The sequence below is a fragment of the Canis lupus genome, chromosome 20 (assembly GCF_011100685.1).
Source record: "Canis lupus familiaris isolate Mischka breed German Shepherd chromosome 20, alternate assembly UU_Cfam_GSD_1.0, whole genome shotgun sequence".
In the NCBI taxonomy this organism is placed as follows: Eukaryota; Metazoa; Chordata; class Mammalia; order Carnivora; family Canidae; genus Canis; species Canis lupus.
The window spans coordinates 53,758,024-53,782,274 of NC_049241.1; the positions used below are offsets into that span (position 1 = coordinate 53,758,024).

At 40.6% G+C, this 24,251-nt stretch overlaps 1 protein-coding gene across 1 annotated transcript in view; it reads right to left on the reverse strand.

Annotated features, from left to right (window-relative positions):
• Positions 1-19,066, reverse strand: part of EMR4 (EGF-like module containing, mucin-like, hormone receptor-like sequence 4) — a 35,193-nt gene extending 16,127 nt beyond the window's left edge. Inside the window, exons 1-9 of the mRNA NM_001038665.2 lie at positions 19,018-19,066; positions 16,501-16,551; positions 14,698-14,817; positions 9,418-9,567; positions 7,094-7,134; positions 6,306-6,444; positions 5,488-5,595; positions 2,347-2,531; positions 1,588-1,755 (exon numbers count right to left, since the gene is read on the reverse strand). Of these exons, the coding sequence (NP_001033754.2) occupies positions 1,588-1,755; positions 2,347-2,531; positions 5,488-5,595; positions 6,306-6,444; positions 7,094-7,134; positions 9,418-9,567; positions 14,698-14,817; positions 16,501-16,551; positions 19,018-19,048 (993 nt within the window). The 5' untranslated portion in view covers positions 19,049-19,066. The remainder of the gene's footprint in view (positions 1-1,587; positions 1,756-2,346; positions 2,532-5,487; positions 5,596-6,305; positions 6,445-7,093; positions 7,135-9,417; positions 9,568-14,697; positions 14,818-16,500; positions 16,552-19,017) is intronic.
• Between the last annotated feature and the right edge of the window lie 5,185 nt (positions 19,067-24,251).

Genomic DNA, 24,251 nt, shown 5'->3' on the forward strand with positions numbered 1-24,251 from the left:
AGAAAGAAAAGAAAAAAAGAAAAGAAAAGAAAAGAAAAGAAAAGAAATCTTGCCACTTGTAACAATGTCAATGGAACTAGAGGATATTATGCTAAGCTACATAAATCAATCAGAGAAAGACAATTATCATATGATCTCACTCATGTGGAATTTAAGAAACAAAACAGTGGTCATAGGGGAAGAGAGAAAAAATAAGACAAAATCTGAGGGGGAGACAAACTATAAGAGACTCTTAATCATAGGAAATAAATTGAGGATTGCTGGAGGGGAAGGGACTGAGGAGATGGGGTAACTGGGTGACAGATATTAAGGAGGGCATCTGATGTCATGAACACTGGGCATTATATAAGATTGATGGATCAGTGACCTCTACCTCTGAAACTAATACATTATATATTAATTAATTGGACTTAAACCTAAAAAATAAAATAATTTTTAAAAATGAGATATCTGATACTTTTTTTATATTAAGCCTTCAAAATCCAGCATATATTTTTTGCTTATGACACATCTGAGTTCAGATGCTATTGTTTTCAGTGATAAAAGTGAAATGAAGTCCTACCAATGAAGTTGTATTTAATGGAAAAATATTTCACACTGCTTCTTAATTTAAATAAATTAAAATTTAATTTAATTTAATTTAATTTAAAAATTGGTTCTCAGTCACACTAGCCACATTTCAAGTGCCCAATAGCCACATGTGGCTGATGATCCTATTGGACAACATAGGTCTCCAAAGTCAAATCCATGAAGGTTGGGATTTCTTTATCTGTTTTGTTCTCTGCCATATCCTCAATGCCTAGAATAGCATCTGGCATATAGTAAGCAGTCATATGCAAATTTGTTGAATGAATAAAATGAAACCATGTATTTAAATGTGTAATATAATGGTTGTCATCAGTAAATGTTCAATAAATGAGAGCGTAAATAAGTAGGAGAAGAAGTTAGGTAAATTTCTTTAAGCCTGGCTTATCCTAGATGTGTTTGGGACCTGGGAAGTTCAAGGACCTATGCTTTTTCATTGGTGGCAGTCAGTTGCCTTCTTTCCCATCTGACTAGCTGTAACTTTCTTTTGCAGAGTAACGGATGTTTGAGTCCAGATTATCTTAGATCCCACCACTGTTGGGGCTGACAACCCAAACTTTCCAATGTTTGAGGGTTTTCTCTGCTAACTTAACCTCACTCTGCCCGTGCCCATGGACATGCCAGAATTAACATTCCCCACCCCCAGATGCAGGTTTCAACCAATACCTGAAAGGAGGTGGTGTATAGATACCCCAGCTCTCCTGCTGTTCAGTTAGGATGACTCAGGTGCATCTCCTGCACTGACTCCCAGAGTACTTGAGAGGGAATTAAGTTCTAGATACCCACAGTAGTGACGAGCTTGATAACGTTCTCTGCGTTAGCTTCTATTTTTTTCTTGTTTCATTTCCCAGTCCCTTACTGGTGCTTCCTGGAATTACCTCTCACGTAAGATACTTCCACTTGACTCCTTATCTTAGAGTCTTTTTCTAAGACATGGAGAGGACAATATCACAGTTTCTGGGACACAATCAGATACTAGGAGGAGACCATAGATCATGGTACCTTGGGAACAAAATCCATGAGGACAGCAAAGCTGGAAAGGTGGAAGCACTTGCATTTGGTGTGTGAATCATTGCTGTGCACATGATAGCAGCCCTTTGTTGACCAGGTGCCCCCCTCCTCTGATCCTTCCCAGAAGACGCAGAAAGGTTTTGTTCTTTCAACACCAGGCTGAAAAGAGAATAGCATAAAAGTTGAGCTCTTTCTGGTTTTATTATTTCAATTTTATAGGTTAGTCATGGATGTGTTAACATTGGAAAATGGAATAGGAAAATCCCATTATCTAGAACACTAGTGAGAAAGAGTTTCATATGACCACACCTGCTGCGGGGTTTATTCTTCATTTATTCTTCCCTTCTCTGGTCACCTCAGAGCCTCAGGGATTGACCTTTATGAACTGCTTTCCCCAGGCTCCATATCATTGGGACAACTAATGAGAGGAACTGGTGAGAAGTCCTTAAACAAGAGGAGGAGGAGGTCAGGTGTTTCTTCCAGTTGCTTCTGCTTCAGGATATCTCTGTCTCAAGCAGGGCAACCCTTCTGTGTGCCTCCAGCACGCCCTGGGCTCAACAATGCTCATTCCTCCATTGCCTTTTTAGGCTTAAATGTGATATAGCTTCCCCTTCCCCTGGTGCAAATCTCTGAGTGCCTCAACATTTCTTGTTGGTTCTGTTAACTGAATGAGCAGAGTTTCTTGACAGGACCCTGATAACACACCTCTCTGAGGTAATGCACAGAGAAGCAGTCATGGATTTTGCTCACCTGAATATGTTGGAAGGTCAGGAACACAGGTTTAGACAGGCGTACTTTTTTCTTCATACTAATGGTGCCACTCACGACACGAGAGTTCAGTTTCATTTCCTGTGTCCCTCTTTCATCATTAAAAAAGGATCCATTCAGAATATCCCCAAAACTCTGATAAGTGATGATTGCAACTGCACTTTTATCTGAGAAAACAGAAGAGAAATCACTTTAGAGGGCATCCATATTATGGGAAATCGGTATACTAGTGTCTTGTGTGAGAGTCATAAGGCAAACATTACATCGCTCTTGGAAATCCCTTATGTTGAATCCCTGGGTGGCTCAGCGGTTTGGCGCCTGCCTTTGGCCCAGGGCGTGATCCTGGAGTCCCAGGATCGAGTCCCACATTGGGATCCCTGCATGGAGCCTGCTTCTCTCTCTGCCTCTCTCTCTCTGTGTCTCTCATGAATAAATAAATAAATAAATAAATAAATAAATAAATAAATAAATATCTTAAAAAGAGAAAAAAAGGGAATCCCTTATGTTCCCCCACCAATACATTACATGTGGTTTGAGGTACAGCATTTTGTATATATAATACAAATTATAATGCACCACACATTATAAGAGATATATATGTAAAATACCTGTTAACGTGTTGTAAGAATATATATGAGCACTTATACCTCAAAATCATGAGGCAAGATGTTTGTTCTCAAAAGAGCAAATAGAACTCAGGTAGTATAAGGAAATCACACATTCCCATCTTCCATCTCAAGCTCATTCTGGGTTATCTAATTCAGAAAGTTATGGAAAGGTATGCAGGATGACACATTTCTATTTAATTCATTCTCTCATTCTCCTTCCCTCTCTCTGTCTTTCTTTGTTTCTCTCCTCTCCCTCCCATTTTCTTTCTCCTTTTTGGGCAACAATAATTTAATTCACAGAAGGTAAATTCACATATGATGCTCTGTAGTGTGATGTAGTATTTCTTAAACTGCAATTATTCCTGGGCCACCATCCCAGTTTTAGCCAAATCCACTTACCACCTGTATGATTATTTACTCCATTAAAAAAAAATCAACTCATTTGGAGATCTTTTTCCTCCCCCTTCTCATCTGACAGCTCACAATAAGGAGTGGTGGTTAATCAGTGGCTGGGAATTTTCTGGAGAAAATACAGTAGGTATTTCACTCTCTCCAGAGAACTAGGTCATGCACTCATTCACTAATGTATTTATTCATTCTTTCATCAAATATTTATTGAACATCTAGTGTGTGCCAGACAGTGTTCTAGGCATTTCAATGCAACAGTGAAGAAAACAGGCTGAGTTCTTGCCATAAGAGAGCTGATATTATAGTGGGAGTGATGGACAACAAATAAATTAAGAAAAAGTGCATAGTGTGCCTGCTGTGCAGAAATTTAAATGAGATGATGGAATAAAGCAGGTGTGGCAAACTGTGGTCTGAGAATCAAATCTATCCTACAACCTATTTTTGTACATAAAGTTTTATTGGCACACACATGTCCTTTCATTTACATATCAGCTATGGCTGTTCTCCCACTACAATGTCAGGGTTGAGTAGTTATAACAAAGTTCATCTGGCTCAAGCAAGGCAAGGGAAACAAAAGCAAAAATAAACTACTGGAATTCATCAAAATAAAAAGCTTCTGCACAGTGAAGGAAACAATCAACAAAACTAAAAGGCAACCTTTGGAATGGGAGAAGATATTTGCAAATAATGTATCTGATAAAGGTTAGTTTTGTAAAGAACTTACATAAAACTCAACACCCAGAAAACAAATAATCCAGTTGAAAGATGGGCAGTAGACATGAACAGACATTTTTCCAAAGAAGACAGATGGCTAACAGACACATGAAAAGATGCTCAATATCACTCATCATCAGGGAAATACAAATCAAAACCATGATGAGATACCACTTCACACCTGTCAAGATGGCTAAAATTAACAACACAGGAAACAACAGATGTTGGCAAGGTTGCAGAGAAAGGGGAAACCTCTTATACTGTTGGTGGGAATGTGAATTGGTGCAGCCACTGTGGAAAACAGTATGGAAGTTCCTCAAAGTTAAAGATAGAACTACCCAATGATCCAGCAATTGCACTACAGGATATTTTTCCAAAGGATAGAAAAATACTGCTTTGAAGGGATACATGCACCCCAGTGTTTATAGGAGCATTATCAACAATAGCCAAACTATGGAAAGAGCCCAGATGTCCATCAACTGATGAATGGAAAAGATGTAAGATGTGGGAGATATATGGCTAGATAGATGATAGATAGATAGATAGATAGATAGATAGACAGATAGATAGATAGATAGAAAATGGAATATTACTTAGCATAAAAAAGAATGAAATCTTGCTTTTTTGCAATGACATGGATGGAGCTAGAGTATATGCTAAATGAAATAGATTTGTCAGAGAAAGACAAATACTATATGATTTCACTCACATGTGGAATTTAGAAACAAAACAGATGAACATAGGGGAAAAAAGAAAAAAAGAGGGACAAACCATAAAACAGATTTTTAACTATAGAGAAAAAACTGAGGGTTCCTGGAAGGAAGGTGGGTGGTGAGATGGGTTAAATGGGGGATGGGTATTAAGGAGGATACTTGTGATGAGCGCTGGGTATTATATGAAAGTGATGAATCACTAAATTCTATATCTGAAACTAATATTACACAATATGTTAATTAACTGGAATTTAAATAAGTACTTGAGAAAAAATGACTATTTGGTCCTTTCACAGAAAAAGTTTGCTGATGTGTAGGACAGAGGAAGACTAGGGACTATTTTAAATAAGGTGATCATTAAACACTACTCAATGGAAAGAGTATTCAAGGCAACAATCATCTGCTGCCTTCAAGTGCTGCCTTTTCAGACAATCACATGGAAACAGAGCATGCATCAGCCTGTCCCTTTTAAGGAAGCATGTCAAGCGTTCCCTGTTTGAACCTCAGTGTGTCACAAAGTACTCACTATGTCTCCCAAATTGCCAGGGTAGTGGTCATCATGTAGAGTCTTCCCTACCTTGAAAACTTTCTAAGTCCTTACCTCTTGGCACAATCACCTAGAAATGAGACAACAGTGCCTAGGATTTGAAGATCAGAAGAATCCATCTTAAACACAGTACCTCTTGTGGTTCCTTTGAAAGCATCGGTACAGTTGATATTCATAGTGTTATTTCCAGCTTCCAGAACAGTCTTCTCACTTGTCTCATTGCACCTCTTGATTTCATAGACTGGAAACATTAAGAAAATGAGTCCTGCTTTGCTTGCTTCTCATGCATAAGAAGTTAGTTGAAGAACTCCCTTCTTTGAAAGACTCCCTACTGATGATTTCTTTTTCTGCGTGCATGGTAGACCAGATGGCACTCCCTTTTACAGATAGTCAAAATGGCCTAAGCAGCATACAGTGGCCACAGCAACCCAGGAGAAGAGAGGGAATGGCTATGCTTCCTGGAGAGGTGGTAAGCTCATCCTTTTTTTTTTTTTTTTTAATATAAATTTTTTTAAAATTTTTATTTATTTATGATAGTCACAGAGAGAGAGAGAGGCAGAGACACAGGCAGAGGGAGAAGCAGGCTCCATGCACCGGGAGCCCGACGTGGGATTCGATCCCGGGTCTCCAGGATCGCGCCCTGGGCCAAAGGCAGGCGCCAAACCGCTGCGCCACCCAGGGATCCCGGTAAGCTCATCCTTTATGTATAATATTTAAAAGATCAAAAAATCTTTAAATAATTATACTGGAGTGGTCGGTAACTTAAGTCTTTAAGCAGGAGAACTAAATATTTAAAATTTTCCAAGGAAAGTCACCTGAGAGCAGGTCTGCATTTGGGAAGAACCCCTTGAATGAATTCTCTATGTCACATAAATATAGAAACACAAGGTCTCACGATAGATCACCTTCATAAAATGTTTTGGTCATAAGGAAATTACTGTTGTTTCTTACCTATACCAAGTGTAGAATTATCATACTTTCCTGGAGAAGCTAAACCCTCAGTCCATATGTTCACTTCCATTTCTTGAAATAGCTGGGTAGCTATCTTTGCAATCTGCTCTTTGGTGGTTCCATTGTTCCTCAGAATTTCCTTTCAAAGAAATAAAGCTAATTAAGTAGGCTCTTCCTGAAACTTGAAAAAGCAGGAATATACTTGGTTGTGGTTGGATGATCCCAGGAGGCAATAGCACTGATCAAGGTGTAAGCTCTGTACTTTCAACCTGATATGTGTCTTCTCACTGACCACATACAGCCCTGCGAAGGGCATATCATTCACTCCATTGTATTTATGGGAACATGAGGGCCTAAGGATGAGGTGTCTAGAATCCATGAAAAGTGCCTTATGGAGGAAGAAGATAGGAAGAGGATGGGAAGTGGTGACAGGGATAGAGTGAAGCTATAATGCTGGTACTTGAACAACAGCTGAGGCATTGAAAGCCTTTCCCACAGGTTCTATTGACATTTGAGACCAGATAATGTGGGGGCTGTCCTTAGGCATGGCAAAATGTTTAGCAGCATTCCTGGTCTCTATCCTCTAGATGCCAGTAGCACCCTAGTTGTGACAACCAAAAATGTCCCCAGACATTGCCAGATGTCTCCTGGGAGAAAGGACAAATCATTCCTGTGTGGGAGCTGGTGTGTTCTGAAAGGCAGAGGTGGCCATGGTAGTTATTTGAACAGGAGAATGACAAGGCAAGACTGGCCAGTTGCTTCCCAGATCTAGGCTTCACTTCACTCACCTGAATGTTTCCTGAGGATGATGTCCCCTTACTGGTGCCCTCTGGGGGAAAAAAAAAGTAGCCATTGAGTGGAATGTGGGGGGGTAAGACACCTGGCCTACAACCCCTTTCTAATTACTCTCGAGTTGGGTTTCTCCCTGATGCTTCCCATTCTTGCCCAAGCCCCCTCTAAGAAGTCCAAATGTCTTCTACAGTAGAAATTTAAAAGAGGATTAGGGCAAGGCCTCCAGTTCAAGAATTTAGTCAACAGTATTTATTGAACAGCTACTAAAAGCCAGGAATAATACTAAATCTTATGGAAATAAGTTCACAAAGAAACGAAGGGTATTCCCTTGTGGAATTTGCAGTCTGGTGGGAAAGTCACTAGGTAAATAATGACAAATAAATGATTAAGTGATTACAATGGTCCAGCATGTTCTTAATATATAGGATAAGATACCTTGGGAGCACACAGAGAAGTCCTAGAATATGAAGGGTTCAGGGAAGGCTTCCCAAAGGAATGAATACTAACTAGGTTAATAACACAGAAATGGTAATAATGCCTGCAGTTGTCAACACAACATGGCATATAAAGTGCCTTAATACACACTATCTCATGTAAAGAAACACAGAAGTTTCTAGAACAGGGTTAGGTAGCTTAAGAGCTAATATTTATTGAGCCTTCCTAGGTGCCTAGCACTGCATGAATATTTTACACACCTTAATGAAAACAGGTAGATGAGGTGTATTAGTTTCCTATGGCTGCTATAACAAAGTACTACAACCTGGGTGGATTTAAAACAATAGATATTTATTTTCTCATAGTTCTGGAGGTTAAAGTAAAAAATCAAGGTTATTGGCAGGGCCACACTCCCTCTGAAGTCTCTAAGGAAGATCCTTCTTTGCTTCTCCTAGCTTCTGATGGTTGCAACCAATCTTTGGTGTTCCTCAGCTTGTGACAGCCTCTGTGTCTGTCTTTGCGTATCACTCTGTATGTGTGTGTGTCTCTACACCCAACTTCCCTCTTCTTATAGGACACCAGTCATATTGTATTGAGGCCAACCCTCATCTGGCATGACCTCCTCTTTATTACTAGTTCTGCAAAGACTTTCTTTCCAAATAAGATCATATTCCCAGGTTCCAGATGGACATGAATTTAGGGAGATTTAATTCCACCCAGTATATGAAATAAGTAGTTTTCTGAAGTGACTCTCAGTGATCCCTGCCATTTGGAACCCTCCTCCCCCCAACCAGACCCAGTGGCTCACTGCTAATAAACAGAACACAGCAAAAGTGATAAGATGTCACGGCTGAGACTGGGTTATAAAAGACTACAACTTCTGTTTTGTTCACACTCTTTCTGGCTATTCTCATGTGCTCACTACAACAAAGCAAGCTGGAGAGGCTGACATATCTAAGATCTGAGGGCAGCCTCTCACCAACTACAGAAACTGAAGGCTTCAGTCCAGTAGCTTTGAAAAACTGACTCCTGCCAGCGACCACATGAATGAGCTTGGAAGCAGATCCACCCCTAGATGAGCCTTCATGTGAGCCTTCATCCTTGCCCAACACTTTGACTATAGCTGTGAGAAACACTGGAGAGAAGGATACAGGGAAGTTACACCTAGATTCCTGGCCAACAGAGACTGTGAGACAATATGTGTTGTTTTAAGCCACTACCATTTGGGTAACTTGTTATACAGCAAAACATAGCTCAGACAGTAGATGCTATTATTATTCCCACTTACAGGTGAGGCATATAGAAGTTAGGTCATTACCCAAAAAGTGGGTAGATAAGTGATAGAGCCATGAGTTAAGTCCAATCTATTGAACTCAAAACGCAGAATTATACTAGGAATGAGCAACTAGTAAACATGCTGTGGTTAGTGAGATCCAGGTTCTCAGTAACACAGAAGCAGCTACAAATAAGAACAGAAGGAAGGCTAGAATGAGCCCTGGTGTTGGATGGGAATTTGAGGTATCAGTGTGAACACATAGGCTTCAGTATATAGACAGATAAAAAGATATAGAAATTGAATTTAAAGTGAGAGAGGGAGAAACAAGTAGGGAAGTCCAGCAGAAAATCTGAGATGTCATTTTGGAAGCCCAGGAAAGAGACCCAGACAGGAGACATACTCTTGCAAGGCAGCCACATGAAGATGGTGATTGGTGCTGGGGGCTTGCGTGGTACTTTCTGGGAGAAGATTACCAGGGACAACAATGGGATGCAGAACAAGAGCCAGTACAGATCTCTGCTCTCTTACCCTGGCCTGAAATTGATGGAGCCCTCAAAGTCTTCCCACACTTCCTTTGCCATGGTGGAAAGAGTATTTGGAAATCCTTACCATAACATGCTTCACGATCTACTTTAATGAAGCTAGCCACCCAGTTGAAGATAGAATTAGAGATACAGCTGCAGTAATAACTTCCAATTTTATTTCTGCAGTATGCTTTGTTCTTGCACTTTGACAGCCCAGCCTTACACTCATCAATATCTGCAAATCAAGAGAAAACATTATTTTTCATTCTCAGCAAACTATCCCAACTTACTTTGCACAGGGACACTCAAGTACCCACCATCATTCATAAGCATTTGTTCTTGGATAAGATGACTCAATATTATAAAAGTGATAGTTCTCCTCCAGTAATTTATAAATGAATACAATCCTAGTGAAAAACATCTAGCCAGACTTTAAGGAGTAAAACAATGGATACAATCATGCAAGAATAGCCAGAAAAACTCTCCAGTGGGGACTCATTTTACTGGACACTGAAACATACTTTAAAGCCTCAATAAAATGAGTGCTGCTGCTGGGGATTTACCCCAAAGATACAGATGCAGTGAAACGCCGGGACACCTGCACCCCAATGTTTCTAGCAGCAATGTCCACAATAGCCAAACTGTGGAAGGAGCCTCGGTGTCCATCGAAAGGTGAATGGACAAAGAAGATGTGGTCCATGTATACAATGGAATATTACTCAGCCATTAGAAACGACAAATACACACTATTTGCTTTGACGTGGAGGGACCTGGAGGGTATTATGCTGAGTGAAATAAGTCAAGTCAGAAAAGGACAAACATTATATGGTCTCATTCATTTGGGGAATACAAAATTAGTGAAAGGGAATAAAGGGAAAGGAGAGAAAATGAATGAAAGTATCAGTGAGGGTGACAATACATGAGAGACACCTAACTCTGGGAAATGAACAAGGGGTAGTGGAAGGGGAAGTGGGTGGGGGGTTGGGGTGACTGGGTGATGGGCACTGAGGGGAGCACTCGGTGGGATGAGCACTGGGTGTTATGCTATATATTGGCAAATTGAACTCCAATTAAAAAATTTAAAAATAAAATAAAATAAAATGAGTACTGATATATGAATTGATAAATAGGCTAATGAAATAGACCAAAAGTCCAGAAATAGACCCAAGTACATATGGAGCTTTAGAGTCATGATGATGGTGGTATGTCAAACCAGTAAAGAAGGACAAATGGTTCTTTCTATACTTGGATCACACAGTTTGTTAAATCAATTTAAAACACACTGTGAAAAGCAAGGAAAGAGATAGGGCAAATGCATATATCCTTAGGAAATGGTACAAATGAAGCAAAAGGCTCCCACCATCTAAGTCCTGGCATGTACTATTTTCCCGCGTCCTGCATCTATCTGCCCCATCTATCTGATGGACCAGAGATGAGGTTCAAACAAAGGGACCCACAGATAGAGTTGCCCTGAGCCAATGACTTACATTTATTCCCTCTGTTGGAAGGACTCAGGACGAGTACATGTAACCAATAGTTGCAACTTGCCCATTAATCTATGGGTTATATCAGGCTATGGGTGTGTGTTCTGAGTAGAGGGTATATGGGCCAAAGTGGTTATCACCAGTGAGTGACTGAATGAAGACTTAATAAATATTAAGTGCTTGTGTATATTTTGTTTATATTTTGTATCTTGGGCATTAAAAGACACTTATTTATTTAATTTGCCATGAGCATTTAGCCCCTATGTGCCTTGTGTATATTTATTGCTTCATGACTATTACTCTTGGTCTCTCCATTCCATACTATGCTTAACACACACATGCTCTACCCATCAACTACTTACCTATTCTAACACATCTTATGCATTTCATATATCCCACTGGATTTTTTCTTTCTTCTCCAGCAGAACCAAATAGTCTCAAACAATGTAACAAATGCATATTATACCACTGCACACTCCCTTGTCTAGAATAGGATTCCCCTTTATCCTGATTCAGAATGAGGGTTTTTTTTAAAGATTTTATTTATTTATTTACTCATGAAAGACAGAGAGAGAGACAGAGACAGAGACACAGGCAGAGGAAGAAGCAGGCTCCATGCAGGAAGCCCAATGTGGGACTCGACCCCAGGACTCCAGGATTGCACCCTGGGCCAAAGGCAGGCACTAAGCCGCTGAGCCACCCAGGGTCCCAGGATAAGGTTTTTAATAAAATAAAATGAGACCCAGATCTCGCACAATTCTTAAAAATAAAGTCTACATGGATCAAAGATCTAAATGTAAAAATGGAGCCATATAAGTATTAGAATTAAACAGAAGTGAATTCTTTGATTTCAGTGTAGGGAAAAACATTTATTTTTTATTTTTTAGAGAGTACAGGAGGGAGAGGGGCCAGTGGAAAGATAGAGAGTGAATCCAAAGCAGGCTCTGCCCCAGCACAGTACCCAAGTGGGGCTCAATCTCATGACCTTCAAGTTCACGAGCTGGGCTGAAATCAAAAGTTGGACTCTCAACTGACTGAGCCACCCAGGCATCCTGGGGAAAACATTTTTATGATGATTTAAGTACCTTGATAAGTTTGCCTACATAAAATTTTTTAAATTAGTTGCATGGCTAAAAACATAAACAAACAAAGTCTAAAGACAATTGACAAACAGACAGAAAATATTCTCAATATATACTACTGACAGGGGACCAAAATCTCTAACATACAAAGAAATCAAAAATTGGGAGAAAAAGAAATGAACATTCAATTTTTTAAAAGCAGGGAAAAGACATGAACAGACAATTCAGAAAGAAGATATAAAATTATCCTGTAACATAAAATGTTCAAAATTGTTCATAATTAGGGATGCCTGGCTGACTCAGTGGGAGGAGTATACAACTCTTAATCCCAGGGTCATGACTTCAAGCCCCGTGTTGGGTGTAAAGATTACTTTAAAAAATTGTTCTTAATAAGAGAGGGTCATAAAACATCTATTGATATACCATTTCTCACCTGGCAATGTGTTCTGACAACATGCTCTATTGGCAAGGCTATGGGGAAACACGTACTTTCGTGTATTGCTGGGGAATACCAATTGGTACAAGTTTTCTAGAATTAAATTTGGGATAGCTATTCAAGCTACATATGGATTTACCTCTTAAGTTAAGTCACCTCACCTCCAGGACTCTATTCTAAAGACATATCTCCTACAAATATTGGAAAGAGCCTAAGTATTCAACTAAAATGCCCCTATGTAGAATAAGGTTGAATAATCTATGGTTCATCCACACAGCTACACAAAAGAATGGAGAAGATCTCCATGTGATTTGTAGTAATTTCTAAGATATATAATTAAGTGAAAAAGCAAAGTGCAAAAGGGCATTTCTGGTTTCCTGTCAAAGATGTCTAAATCATGGAAGACAAGAAAAGACTAAGGATCCATTACAGATTGCCAATTCAGGAATGTGGCAACTAAATGGGATCCTGAAATGGTTCTTCTTTTTTTTTTTTTTTAAAGATTTTATTTATTTATTCATGAGAGAGAGAGAGAGAGAGGCAGAGACATGGGCAGAGGGAATAGCAGGCTCCCCACAAGGAGCCCAAAGTGGAACTTGATCCCGGATTTGGAAATCAGGACCTGAGCGGAAGGAAGACGCTCAATTGCTGAGCCATCCAGGCATGCCTTAAAATGGTTCTTGAAGCAGGAAAAAAAAAAAGGCTTTGGGAGAATAACTGTGAAACTGGGGGGAAAGAAGGCTGTTGTTTAACATCCCTATATCAATATTAAATCCTTAGTTTTCATCATTGTAATATAGCCATGTTGTTGGTTAGCCTGAGGTGAATTGGGTGATGGGGTAATAGAGAATTATCTAAGCTCTTTTAAAAAGTTTTAAAAATAGGGATCCCTGGGTGGCTCAGTGGTTTGGTGCCTGCCTTTGGCCCAGGGCATGATCCTGGAGTCCTGGGATCAAGTCCCATGTCGGGCTCCCTGCATGGAGCCTGCTTCTCCCTCTGCCTGTGTCTCTGCCTCTCTCTCTGCCTCTCTTTCTTTCTCATGAATAAATAAATAAAATGTTAAAAAGAAATAGCTACATCCAATGTTATATGATTCCACTTATAGGAGGTCCCTAGAGGAGTCAAATTAACAGAGATAGAAAGTAGATGGTGGGAGTCAGGGGCAGGGGCCAGAGGAGGGAGAATGGGGAGTTATGTTTAGTGGGGACAGAGTTTCAGTTTTGCAAAATATAAAAAGTCCTGGAAATGGATGGTGGGGATGGTTGCAGAACATTGTGAATGTCCTTAATACCAGGGAACCATACACTTAAAAATAGAAATGATGATATTTTGTTGTGTATATTTTACTACAATTGAAAAAAATTTTTTAAATAAATAAATAATCCAATATCATCTGATTCTACTCCCAGGAGGTCCCCAGAGGAGTCCCATCCACAGAGACTAGATGGTGTGAGCGAGGGGTGGGGCAGGGGGTGAGAAGTCAGTGCTTCGTGGGGAGAGTTTCCGTTTGGGAGGATGTAGGGTTCTAGAGATGGATGGTGGGGATGACTGCACAACAATATGCATATATTTAATATCACTGAAAGATACACCTAAAAGTGATTAACATGGTAAATTTTACGTTACCTGTATTTTGCCACAATAAAATAAAATAAATGCTAAGTAGTTTACAATGGTCAGATTTGCTTTCTGAATTTACACAACTCTACCAATCAGATATTCAGGAGTGGTTTTTCTCTTTGGCACTCAAATAGGCCTTTAGAATTTGTGGAAATGAGAAAGGATCTTGGCTAGAGCAGAAGGGAGTAGTGAAAAAGGAAATGGGAATACTAATTGGAGTCAGATCATGGAAGATATTGATTGTCAAGATAGTAAGTAATTCATTTGTCCTCTTGAACAATGAATACTTGAGGCCAGATCATGGAAGATATTGAATGTCAAGATCTGAGTTGAGGCCCAATCATGGAAGATATCTGAGTGCCAAGATGATAAGTTATTCATTTGTTCTCTTGGGCAACACATTTTTATTGGGCCTCTGTTTTGTGACATTATTCTCTGTCCTCTGCTTAGAGCAATGAACAAAACAGACATGGTCTCTACCCTTGTGGGATTCTCAGAGAGACAAATAAAAACTGGTGCTTGAAACTTCAAGGTCCTGGGAACTCAACCTTCCTCCAAAGAAAGACATCAAACCAGGTTCAGAAGGAGTGAGGGGGACACCAGGGATAGGGCCTTCTCTAGGGGCACTCATACAGCCGTGACATGTTCCACCTTGTAGTACGACTGCATCTTTGCCTCACTCGCACCCCACACATGCCCCCACCTCATTCCAGATTTCAGGATGTTGTGGACTGAGTCTCTACCTTCACATTTCTCGTGGGGCTTGATGTACCTCCCCCCAGACGCGGACTGAAATCCATCTTTACAAGCACAGTGGGTGCTGTTGAAGCAGCTGGCATTTTCAGGGCACATGGGACAGAAAGCTGTAGGGAACACAGGATCCTTTCGTTAATTTACTCATTCATTCAAGAAACATTCTTTGAGCACTTACAATGTCCCAAATGCTGTAGTCAGAAAAATGTCCTTTTGGGAATAGTTCTGTTGGCCTTTACCGTGCACCCCTCCCACTGCTGATCACAGATGCTTGCAGTGCCTGCCCCACTCACACCCAGCCTCTGCCACCAACACCACTTCTGCTCAACAGTAGCTGTCAGCATTTGTGGGTCTTTATCTGAGAGCTTTCTCTGGTCACCAGAGTCCTTTGTGCTTACCACATGGCAGGTTATCAGATCCCTCAATCAATGACTGACACGAGTCAGTGTGTTAAACAAACAAAAAAGGCTTTTTTATTATCAGGGGAAAAAAAATAAGTGTTGGCAAGATGTAGAGGAACTCTAGCCCTAGTGCATTGCTGGTAGGTGTGTAAAATGGTGCAGCATTGTGGAAAAAAGTATGGTAAGTCTTAAAATTTTTCAAATTAGAAGTACCATACAACCCAGCAATTTCACTTTTACGTATGTAGCCCAAAGAAATGAAAGCAGGGGTTTGAAGAGATGTTTGCACGCTCATGTTCGTAGCAGCATTATACACAGTAGCCAAAATGTGGAAACACCCCAAGTGTCCACTGACAGATGAATAAACACAATTTGGTCCATCCATACAACAGAATGTAATTTAGCTTCAAGAAAAAAGAAAATTTCAACACCTGCTACCACATGGGTGACCTCTGAAGATTGAGATATATAAATAAAGCAGTCATAAAAGGACCACTACTGTTTGATGCCACTTATGGGAGATCCCTAGAGGAGTCAAATTCCTAAAAACTGAAAGTACATGGTGGATCCTGGGGCTGGTGGGAGGGGAAATAGGGAACTGCTGTTTCATGGGGAGAGTTTCAGTCTGGCAAGAGGAAAAATGTTCTGGAGGGGGATAGTGGGGATGGTTTCACAACAATGTGAATGTGCTTGATGCCACTGAATTTTATGTTATGTATGTTTTACGAAAGTTTAAAAAGATAAATAAGAGGATTAAAGCTTCCTTGCCCATCTAGGAGAATCATGCTGGGATGCAACTCCTGACTACATTCGGCTCCCCCTCAACACAGCTCCCCCTCCCCCGCCCCTGCTCAAGTGTAACCTGCTTGACAATGGACCCTTATGGCTCCTCACCTTCCTGAGTAATTTCCCGCTCCCAGCTGGTACTTCCTGGGATCACCTCCCAGATAAATAACTTGCCCTCAGGGTCTTTTCACAGGTTGTGCTTTTGGAAGGGGACCCAACCCAAGACATGGAATAAAAATAGGACCTCCTGCCATGACTTAGACACAAGCTCTGGGAAAGAAAGAGCAGAGTCCACTGTCTATCAGCTGTGTGACCTTGAGCCAGCTACTTCCCTAGAGAGCTATTGGTCAAGTGAGGATACTGTCTAGAACTTCTTTGCAGAAATGTCAGGATTGAAAGAGATGTGTGTGGCATTTGCTTAGCACAGAGCCTGGTGTAAAACAAGATGATGGTGAAGGGAGGACAGTCCTTGGGAGCTGCAAGGAAAAGGCAGAAGGTGGCAGAGATTTACACTGTCTCCCTTGAAAAGGGGTCCCTTATCTCCCCTCAAGGCAGGTTATGAACCCTAATTTCCTTTCCCTGGCATTTGGAAATGAGTAAACTCACCTCCAGAATTCTTGGCATCGGATCCTGACAGAGCCAGCAGGACACTGAGACCTGGAACAGAGAGTGGGTGGGTGGGTGGGGGGGACAGTTCAGCTTGGCTGAAGCCCATGGGGGTTAGGGGCTTCGTTTCCCATTGCCCGGGTGTAGGGTGCTAACTTTACTGCCAGTCTACAAACACCAGAGTCACAGAGGGCATCATATATTCGTAAAGCATGCTAAGGCCATCTGATCACAGCTGTAAGAGAGTCTGCACCCAATTTCAATGTTGAGAGCCCGGGGCTGGGTGGGCTGATCCCCACACCAACAATCAGTGCTCTGACACCAGTTGGGTGTCTTATGATACAACTCCATTTCAACACCATCTACCCAGAGACAGCATCAGATCCCATAGGCTGAAAGCTCGCTCCCACAAGCCTGCCTCTCACTTCAGAAGCCGTGGAAAGGCTGGGTTGTCACCACCCCCTTCAGTTGTATGAATTTGTTAGAGCAACTCAGAGAACTCCAGAGAAAACATTCCAGCTACTAGATTGCTGGTTTATGAGGAAAAAGAATCGCTTGAGAACACTAGATGGAGGAGAGGTGTGGGGCAAGGTACAGGAGAAGGGTGCTGAGCCTCTATGCCCTCTCTGGGTGGCCATTCTCCACAGACCTCCAGCTTTACCAGCCTCAGCAGCCCTTATCTTGTCCAAGGGACTCCATAAACTTGTAGCTTCACACAGCCACAGCTTTATCAGATCATTGGCCCTTGGCAGTTTATCAGATCATAGGCCCTTGCTGATATTTCCCACTTCTAACTCTGGGAAACGAACTAGGGGTGGTAGAAAGGGAGGTGGGCGGGGGTGGGGGTGACTGGGTGACGGGCACTGAGGGGGGCACTTGATGGGATGAGCACTGGGTGTTATTCTATATGTTGGCAAATTGAACACCAATAAAAAATAAATTTATAATTCTAAAAAAAAAAAAAAAAAAAAGAAATGATCATAGGCCCTTGGTGAGGAATTCACCCACCAGCTCCAGCCCCTCTCAGGAAATCAGGGCGTGGGGCTGAAAAGGCCAACCTTCTAGTAACATGCCCCAGGCCACCAACCCCACCCTGCAGCTGAGTTTCCCAAATCACTCCGTTACCATAACAGAAGACACCTTTATCACTCTTCTCTCTGGGAAACGCCAAGGATTTTAGGAGCCCTGTGCCCAAAATGGGGACAAAGCCCAAATACATATTTCTTATTATAAATCACAATATCACAAGCTGTGTGTCCCGATTACTGAAAAGCCACCAGCTCAGAAAGCTTTTTCTCCGAGTCTAGTATCAAAAGGCCAAGTGCCAACCTTCTTTCCATATGCAACAGTCCATCTGGACCTGTCCAGACTTCTAGCCCCACACTGTCCGATGGAGTTATAGCGCAAGCCATATAACTCCTTTTAAAATTTCCAGTAGCCACATTTTTGAAAGACAGATGAAATTCATTTCATTACTATATTTAACTCAAAAGAGCCAAGCTGTGATCATTTCAATCCACATTCAATATATGACAAATTATTCTCTTAAGTATTTTATGATCCTTTCTGTCTGCAAGATAGTCTTTGAAACCAAATATGTATTTTGGACATGTGGCTGATCTCCACTCGGGCTAGCTTAGTTTCAAGTGCTCAGAAGCCACATGTGGCTGGTAGCGGTGGTACTGCACAGCACAGGCCTGATCCCTAATACGCAGTACTTTTTTCTGGAGTAAGAGCAGATATGAATAGCACAGACCATAAGAATCCTCGGAGTCCAAGACTATGGCATATCTGGAATGGATGAGCATGTTTCGGGCATGGTCCATTTTGAGGACATTTTTAGATGAAGCTTTATATTAAATTTGAGGATGAACTCAGAAATGCAGAAAACTCTCTCACACATTTCCTAATATCAGTCCCTCAAGGTACATAGGCAGCAAATAACCAGGCACTTGAAAAATGGATTCCTGCATCCTTTCATTGCAAGTTGTTGTGATGGGATCTTTTCCTAAAATCTGGAGGCATCTAGGGGAGCCTGGGTGACTCAGATGGCTGAACATTAGATTCTTGGTTTCAGCTCAGGTCATGATCTCCTGTTGGTGAGATCAAGACGGGCTCTTCCCAAATAAACTATTTACATCTGAGTCTTTATCTCAGTTCTGCTTGGGGAGAGCAACTCAGAGACTCAGTGTGAGAGTTTCTAACAGGACTGGCACACACAGTCATTTTTGCACAAAGTGCCAAATTTGGGGAAGTAACCCAAACTAGGATGCTGCGGTCATGGGCAGAAGAGAATCCTGGGCAGCCCTGGTGGCTTGGTGGTTTAGCGCCACCTTCAGCCCAGGACCTAACCCTGGAGACCTGGGATCGAGTCCCACGTTGGGCTCCCTGCATGGAGCCTGCTTCTCCCTCTGCCTGTGTCTCTGCCTCTCTCTCTGTGTCTCTCATGAATAAATAAATAAAATCTTAAAAAAAAAATAAAAAGAAGAAGAAGAGAGAATCCTTTGTTGTACTCACCTGAGAGCAGGGGCAGGCATCTGCTTCCCATAGCACTGTGATAACAGGAGCAACAACAACCTGAGAAGTGCTCTCAAGCAAGAGGTGGCAAGGATGTCTGGAATAAATAAGTCCCATGAAAGTCAATTTCAGATGGTCACAGATTTCAGAGGCCAAGTGGCCGATGCTTCTCAAAATCCTTTAATTTCTGCCCATCTTTTGACCCAACAATTCCACTTCTGGGAAATTTTGTCAAGGAAAGGGTGATTGAAGGAGAGTAGGTTATAGGAAATAAGCTTACCACTCAACAAATGGGGAAGAAATATCCTGCTGGAATTTACACACCTGGTCTATTGCAACCAGTAAGATTCAGACTATAAGAAATTCCATAGGAATTTCTTCACCATTCACATCACCAATTTCTTCAACTTCCCCCCAAAATTTAAGGGGTGAAAAACATAGGGGAGAGCTAGATTTAAAAAGACTTAGAAATACATCAACCAACTGCAGTGTCTTACTGGATCCCAAATCAAACACAATTTTTTAATTTTAATTTTTAAAAAGATTTTATTTATTTATTCATGAAAGACACAGAGACAGGGAAGCAGAGACATAGGCTGAGGGAGAAGCAAGCTCCCGACAGGGAGCCTGATGTGGGACTTGATCCCAGGACCCTGGGATCATGACCTGAGCCAAAGGCAGACAGACACTTAACCACTGAACCACCCAGGTGCCCCGAAAAGTAATTTTAAAAAAATGCTTGAAGCCTGGCAATGTGAAAGCATTAATGGTTGTTCATTCTCATGAATATGATAATTCAACCTCTGTTTCCTTATCTGTCAACTAAGCTGCTCTAGAGGAAGCCATAGGTATGATAAAGTGGTTATTTACAAAAGCCCTGATATTTTGGAGATACACATTAAAATTTTACAGGCAAAATCATATGATATGTAGAATTCATGTCAAAATAACCGGGGTGAGGGAATGGTTTGGGGAGCAAGTGGGATTCAAGTTTGGGCAGCTGTTGATCATTGTTAAAACCAGGTGAAAGGTCTGTGGGGTTCCTGATGCCATTGCTGCTACATTTGTGTATGTTTATTATGTCCCATAATAAAAAAGGAGGAGGGATTATCTTAAAGGCATATTGTTCATTAAGTAGCTAGGTAGATATCAAGGGGCAGAAGTATGTATGCTAGCATTTGTGGAAGATAAGGGAGGTAATAAGGAAGACATTGGCACACTATACACAATTAGAAATATGCATATATACAGTTATAATATATTTACACAATAGGGAAACTCTGCACAAATGTGAGCTATTCTCTATATAGTTAAACATGCGTATACTTAAACCTACACAAGATTATACAACAATCTAAGCGCAAACATATAAATGCCTATGCATGTATATACATATTATGATTTTATGTTTGCATAAAGTATTCTTGGAAGCCACCTAAGAAACTCCTAACACCCATTGCCTTTGAAAACTGAGCTACTGGCAAGCAGGAGCAAGGAGCTTTTTCACATTTCACCTTTCGGTGCCATTTGAATTTTGAAGCAAGTGTAGGTATTTCATATTCAAAACCTAAGCCCCTTCTTGGAGAAGACAATGGAACTGCTGCACATCACTAAAAAAGACCCTTTCAAAGGAGACCTTAAGTTGTTCATATTTGCCCTGTGGATATTATTTTGAAATAATTTATTTCAAAAATATTTCAAAAATATTATTTTGAAATAAATTATTTGAAAAAAGCACTGTCTTCAGGTAATGCCATGAGCAATTAAGGTTTAGGATAAAACCTCCAGTGCACATTAGCAAAGACCATATGCCCTGCAAATCTGTTAAGCCACTCAGCAAAGACAAAGGCACCAATAGGGAAGATAGAGCTAAAGAATCTGAAGAAAATAGTTTCATAAAATGTAAGTGTGAAGAAAGGCAACATTTAAAGATGTGTAATGCAAATAATTAGACATTATAAATAAAAATTATGCTGCAGGAGGACATAACATGGAAAGTGATTGTAATCTAGCATTAGGATAAAAGTAGGTAATAGAGCAAAGTATGTGATCTCACATTTAAAGGAGATTCTATAAATGTTAATAGAAGAATGGCATTGTGAGTGATTCTAAATTTCTTTTTATTTAACTAGCTCTACATTTTATAATTACTTTAGCAATAAGGTAATAGCAATAGTGAAGTGTTTTCGTAGAAGAGGAAAAACAAAATGGCTGAAAAATGGATTTTCTTGTCAGCTCCTTCTTTTCTCCATGTCCTTTGATATGTATGTTCTTTTTTTTTTTTTTTTTTGGTGGCTAATTTTTTTATTGAATTACAATTGACATACATTATATTAGTTTCAGGTATACAATAGTGATTGAATATTTTTATACATTATGATGCGGTCATCTCAGTAGGCTTGGTTACCACTCTGTCACTGTGCAAACCTATCACAGTATTTTTTTAAAGATTTTATTTATTTATTTATGAGAGATGCAGAGAGAGAGAGGCAGAGACATAGGCAGAGGGTGAAGCAGGCTCCACGCGGGGAGCCCAATGCAGGACCCAATGCCAGGACTCCAAGATCACACCCCCAGCCAAAGGCAGAAACCCAACCACTGAGCCCCTGTGCAAACTTATTACAGTATTGACTGTATTTCCTGTGCTGCACTTTACAGCCCCGTGACTTACTTATAACTGGAAGTTCGTAAATCTTACTCTTGTTCACTTGTTTTGCTTGCAGGCCAGTGGCTCCCCTGTGGCAACCACCAGTTCTCTATATCTGAGCCTGTTTCTGCTTTGTTTTACTTACTTATTTTGTTGTTTCTAAGTATTTTTTCTAGTTTAACTTACATGTATTTAAAACAATTTTACTGTAGTTAACATACAGTGTTATATTAGTTTCAGGTGTACAATATAGTGATTCAACAATTCAATAATTACTCAGTGCTCATCAAGATAAATATATCCTTAACCCCCTTTATTTTACCCTTCCTCCTACCCACCTCCCCTCTGGCAACCACCAGTTCTCTGAATTTAAGAGTCTAGTTTTTTGTCTCCTTGTTTTGTTCCTTAAATTCCACATATGAGTAAAATCATATAGTACTTGTCTTTCTCTGTCTGACTTAAATTTCACATAGCATAAGAGCCTCTAGGTCCATCCATGTTGTGGCAATGGCAAGATCCTACTCTTTTTTATGGCTGAGTAATATTCCTGTGCGTTTGCTATATATACACATGTATATATACATATATACACATATATGTATACATATACACACACATATATAGCACACACACACACTACACACCACATCTTCTTTACTCATCTATGAATGGACACTTGGATTGCTTCCATATCTTGCCTGTTATAAATAATGCTACAGTTAACATAGGGGTGAATTGATGTGTATGTTCTGCTTTGATCTCTGAGTTTGGAATCCTTAGGAGTCTGCCTATGGGTACTGAGGGGGGCACTTGATGGGATGAACACTGGGTGTTGTGCTATATGTTGGCAAATTGAACTCCAAAAATAAAGGAGTCTGCCTATGAGGCAATTTTCTGAACACTTTACCCACAGTTAGCTGTTGGCCATAGGCAGTTAAATGAGAACATAACTCAGTGCCCAGGAAAACCTGAGTTTGGCTTGCAAATCAGCAGCTAGTAGTTCAGTCACTTTGAGGCAGTGACTTTGTCTCTGGGACTGTTTTCTCTCTCTCTCTCTCTCTCTCTCTCTCTCGGTATCTCATTGTAATTTTATTTTATTTTATTATTTTATTTTATTTTATTTTATTTTATTTATTTTTATTGGAGTTTGATTTGCCAACATATAGCATAACACCCAGTGCTCATCCCGTCGAGTGCCCCCCTCAGTGCCTGTCACCCAGTCACCCCATCCCCCTGCCCATCTCCCCTTCCACTACCCCTTGTTCATTTCCCAGAGTTAGGGGTCTCTCATGTTCTGTCTTGCTCTCTGATATTTCCCATTCATTTTCTTTCCTTTCCCCTTTAATCCCTTTCACTATTTTTATATTCCTAGAATGAATGAGACCATATAATGTTTGTCCTTCTCCTTTGTTTGTCCTTTGTATTATGCTCAGCATAATACCCTCTAGTTCTATCCACGTTGAAGCAAATGGTGGGTATTTGTCATTTCTTATTGGGCCTGTTTTCTCATCTGCTAAATGGCACTAAGAAAGAGCATATACTTCCTAGTATCGCGCTGATGGAGTGAGGATGACCTTTCACAGCAGGTGGCACTGCCTGGCATATGACAAGTACTAGATAAAGTTAACTGTTCTGGGGACAGGATATGATGATAACAGTGGGGGTGGACATGAAGGTGATGGTGAAGGAGGAAGTGATGGCGATATTGGTGAAAGACATTAATGGTGAAAATAGTATAAATGGTAATAGTGACAGCAGAAGGAGTGGTTTTGGTGATGATGGTGATAGCAGTGATGGTGGATGTGATAATAACATCATAATGTTGATGATGGTAGTGCTTTTGGCAGTAATAATGGTGGTGTTGGTGGTGCTGGTGGTAATGGTGGTTGTGGTGGTGGTGATAGTAGTGGTGATGATGACGGGGATGGTGATAGTGGAGATGGTGGTTACAGTGATGATGATGACAGTGGTAGTCATGGAGGTCTCCCATGCCTTTTTCCTTACTCCAATTATAACCATGACTTTATGTGTTAAGGACTGATCCATTATCGAGTGGTTATGCGTGGGGTCCCAAGAGGGTCCCCCAGGAACAAAGTAGTGGCCTGAGAAGGTGCATCCCAGAAAAACCTCTTTGTTCCAATGGCCCAAACAGGCTAGTCACACATTATGTATTGGCATCTAGCCCATAAATCAATTTTGCTACAGATAATTCTCTTAGCCTTCTATTCTCACTTCCTAAAAACATTCATGGAACTTCTGTGGTGGGCCAAGTCCCTTACTAAGTGCTTTGACACTATTGTTTCATTGAAAGCATATAATGTAGATTGAATAATATCTTCCCACTTTTCAAATAATGAAAATTGAGACTCAAAGAGATTCTATCACTTGCTCCAGGTGATGTTGCTAGCAAAATCAAAGCTAAGGCTTGAAAAATCAAGCCTTCCTATAACACTTGCACCAAGATCCTAAGCCCCAATACGTCCTAGGTGCAAAACATGTAATAAGAATAAGTGAGGCAATTTTGCAGAAGCAAGGAGGACTGTGGAGAACTGAAAACCCTGGGCTCTATCTAGAGACATTCAATTCC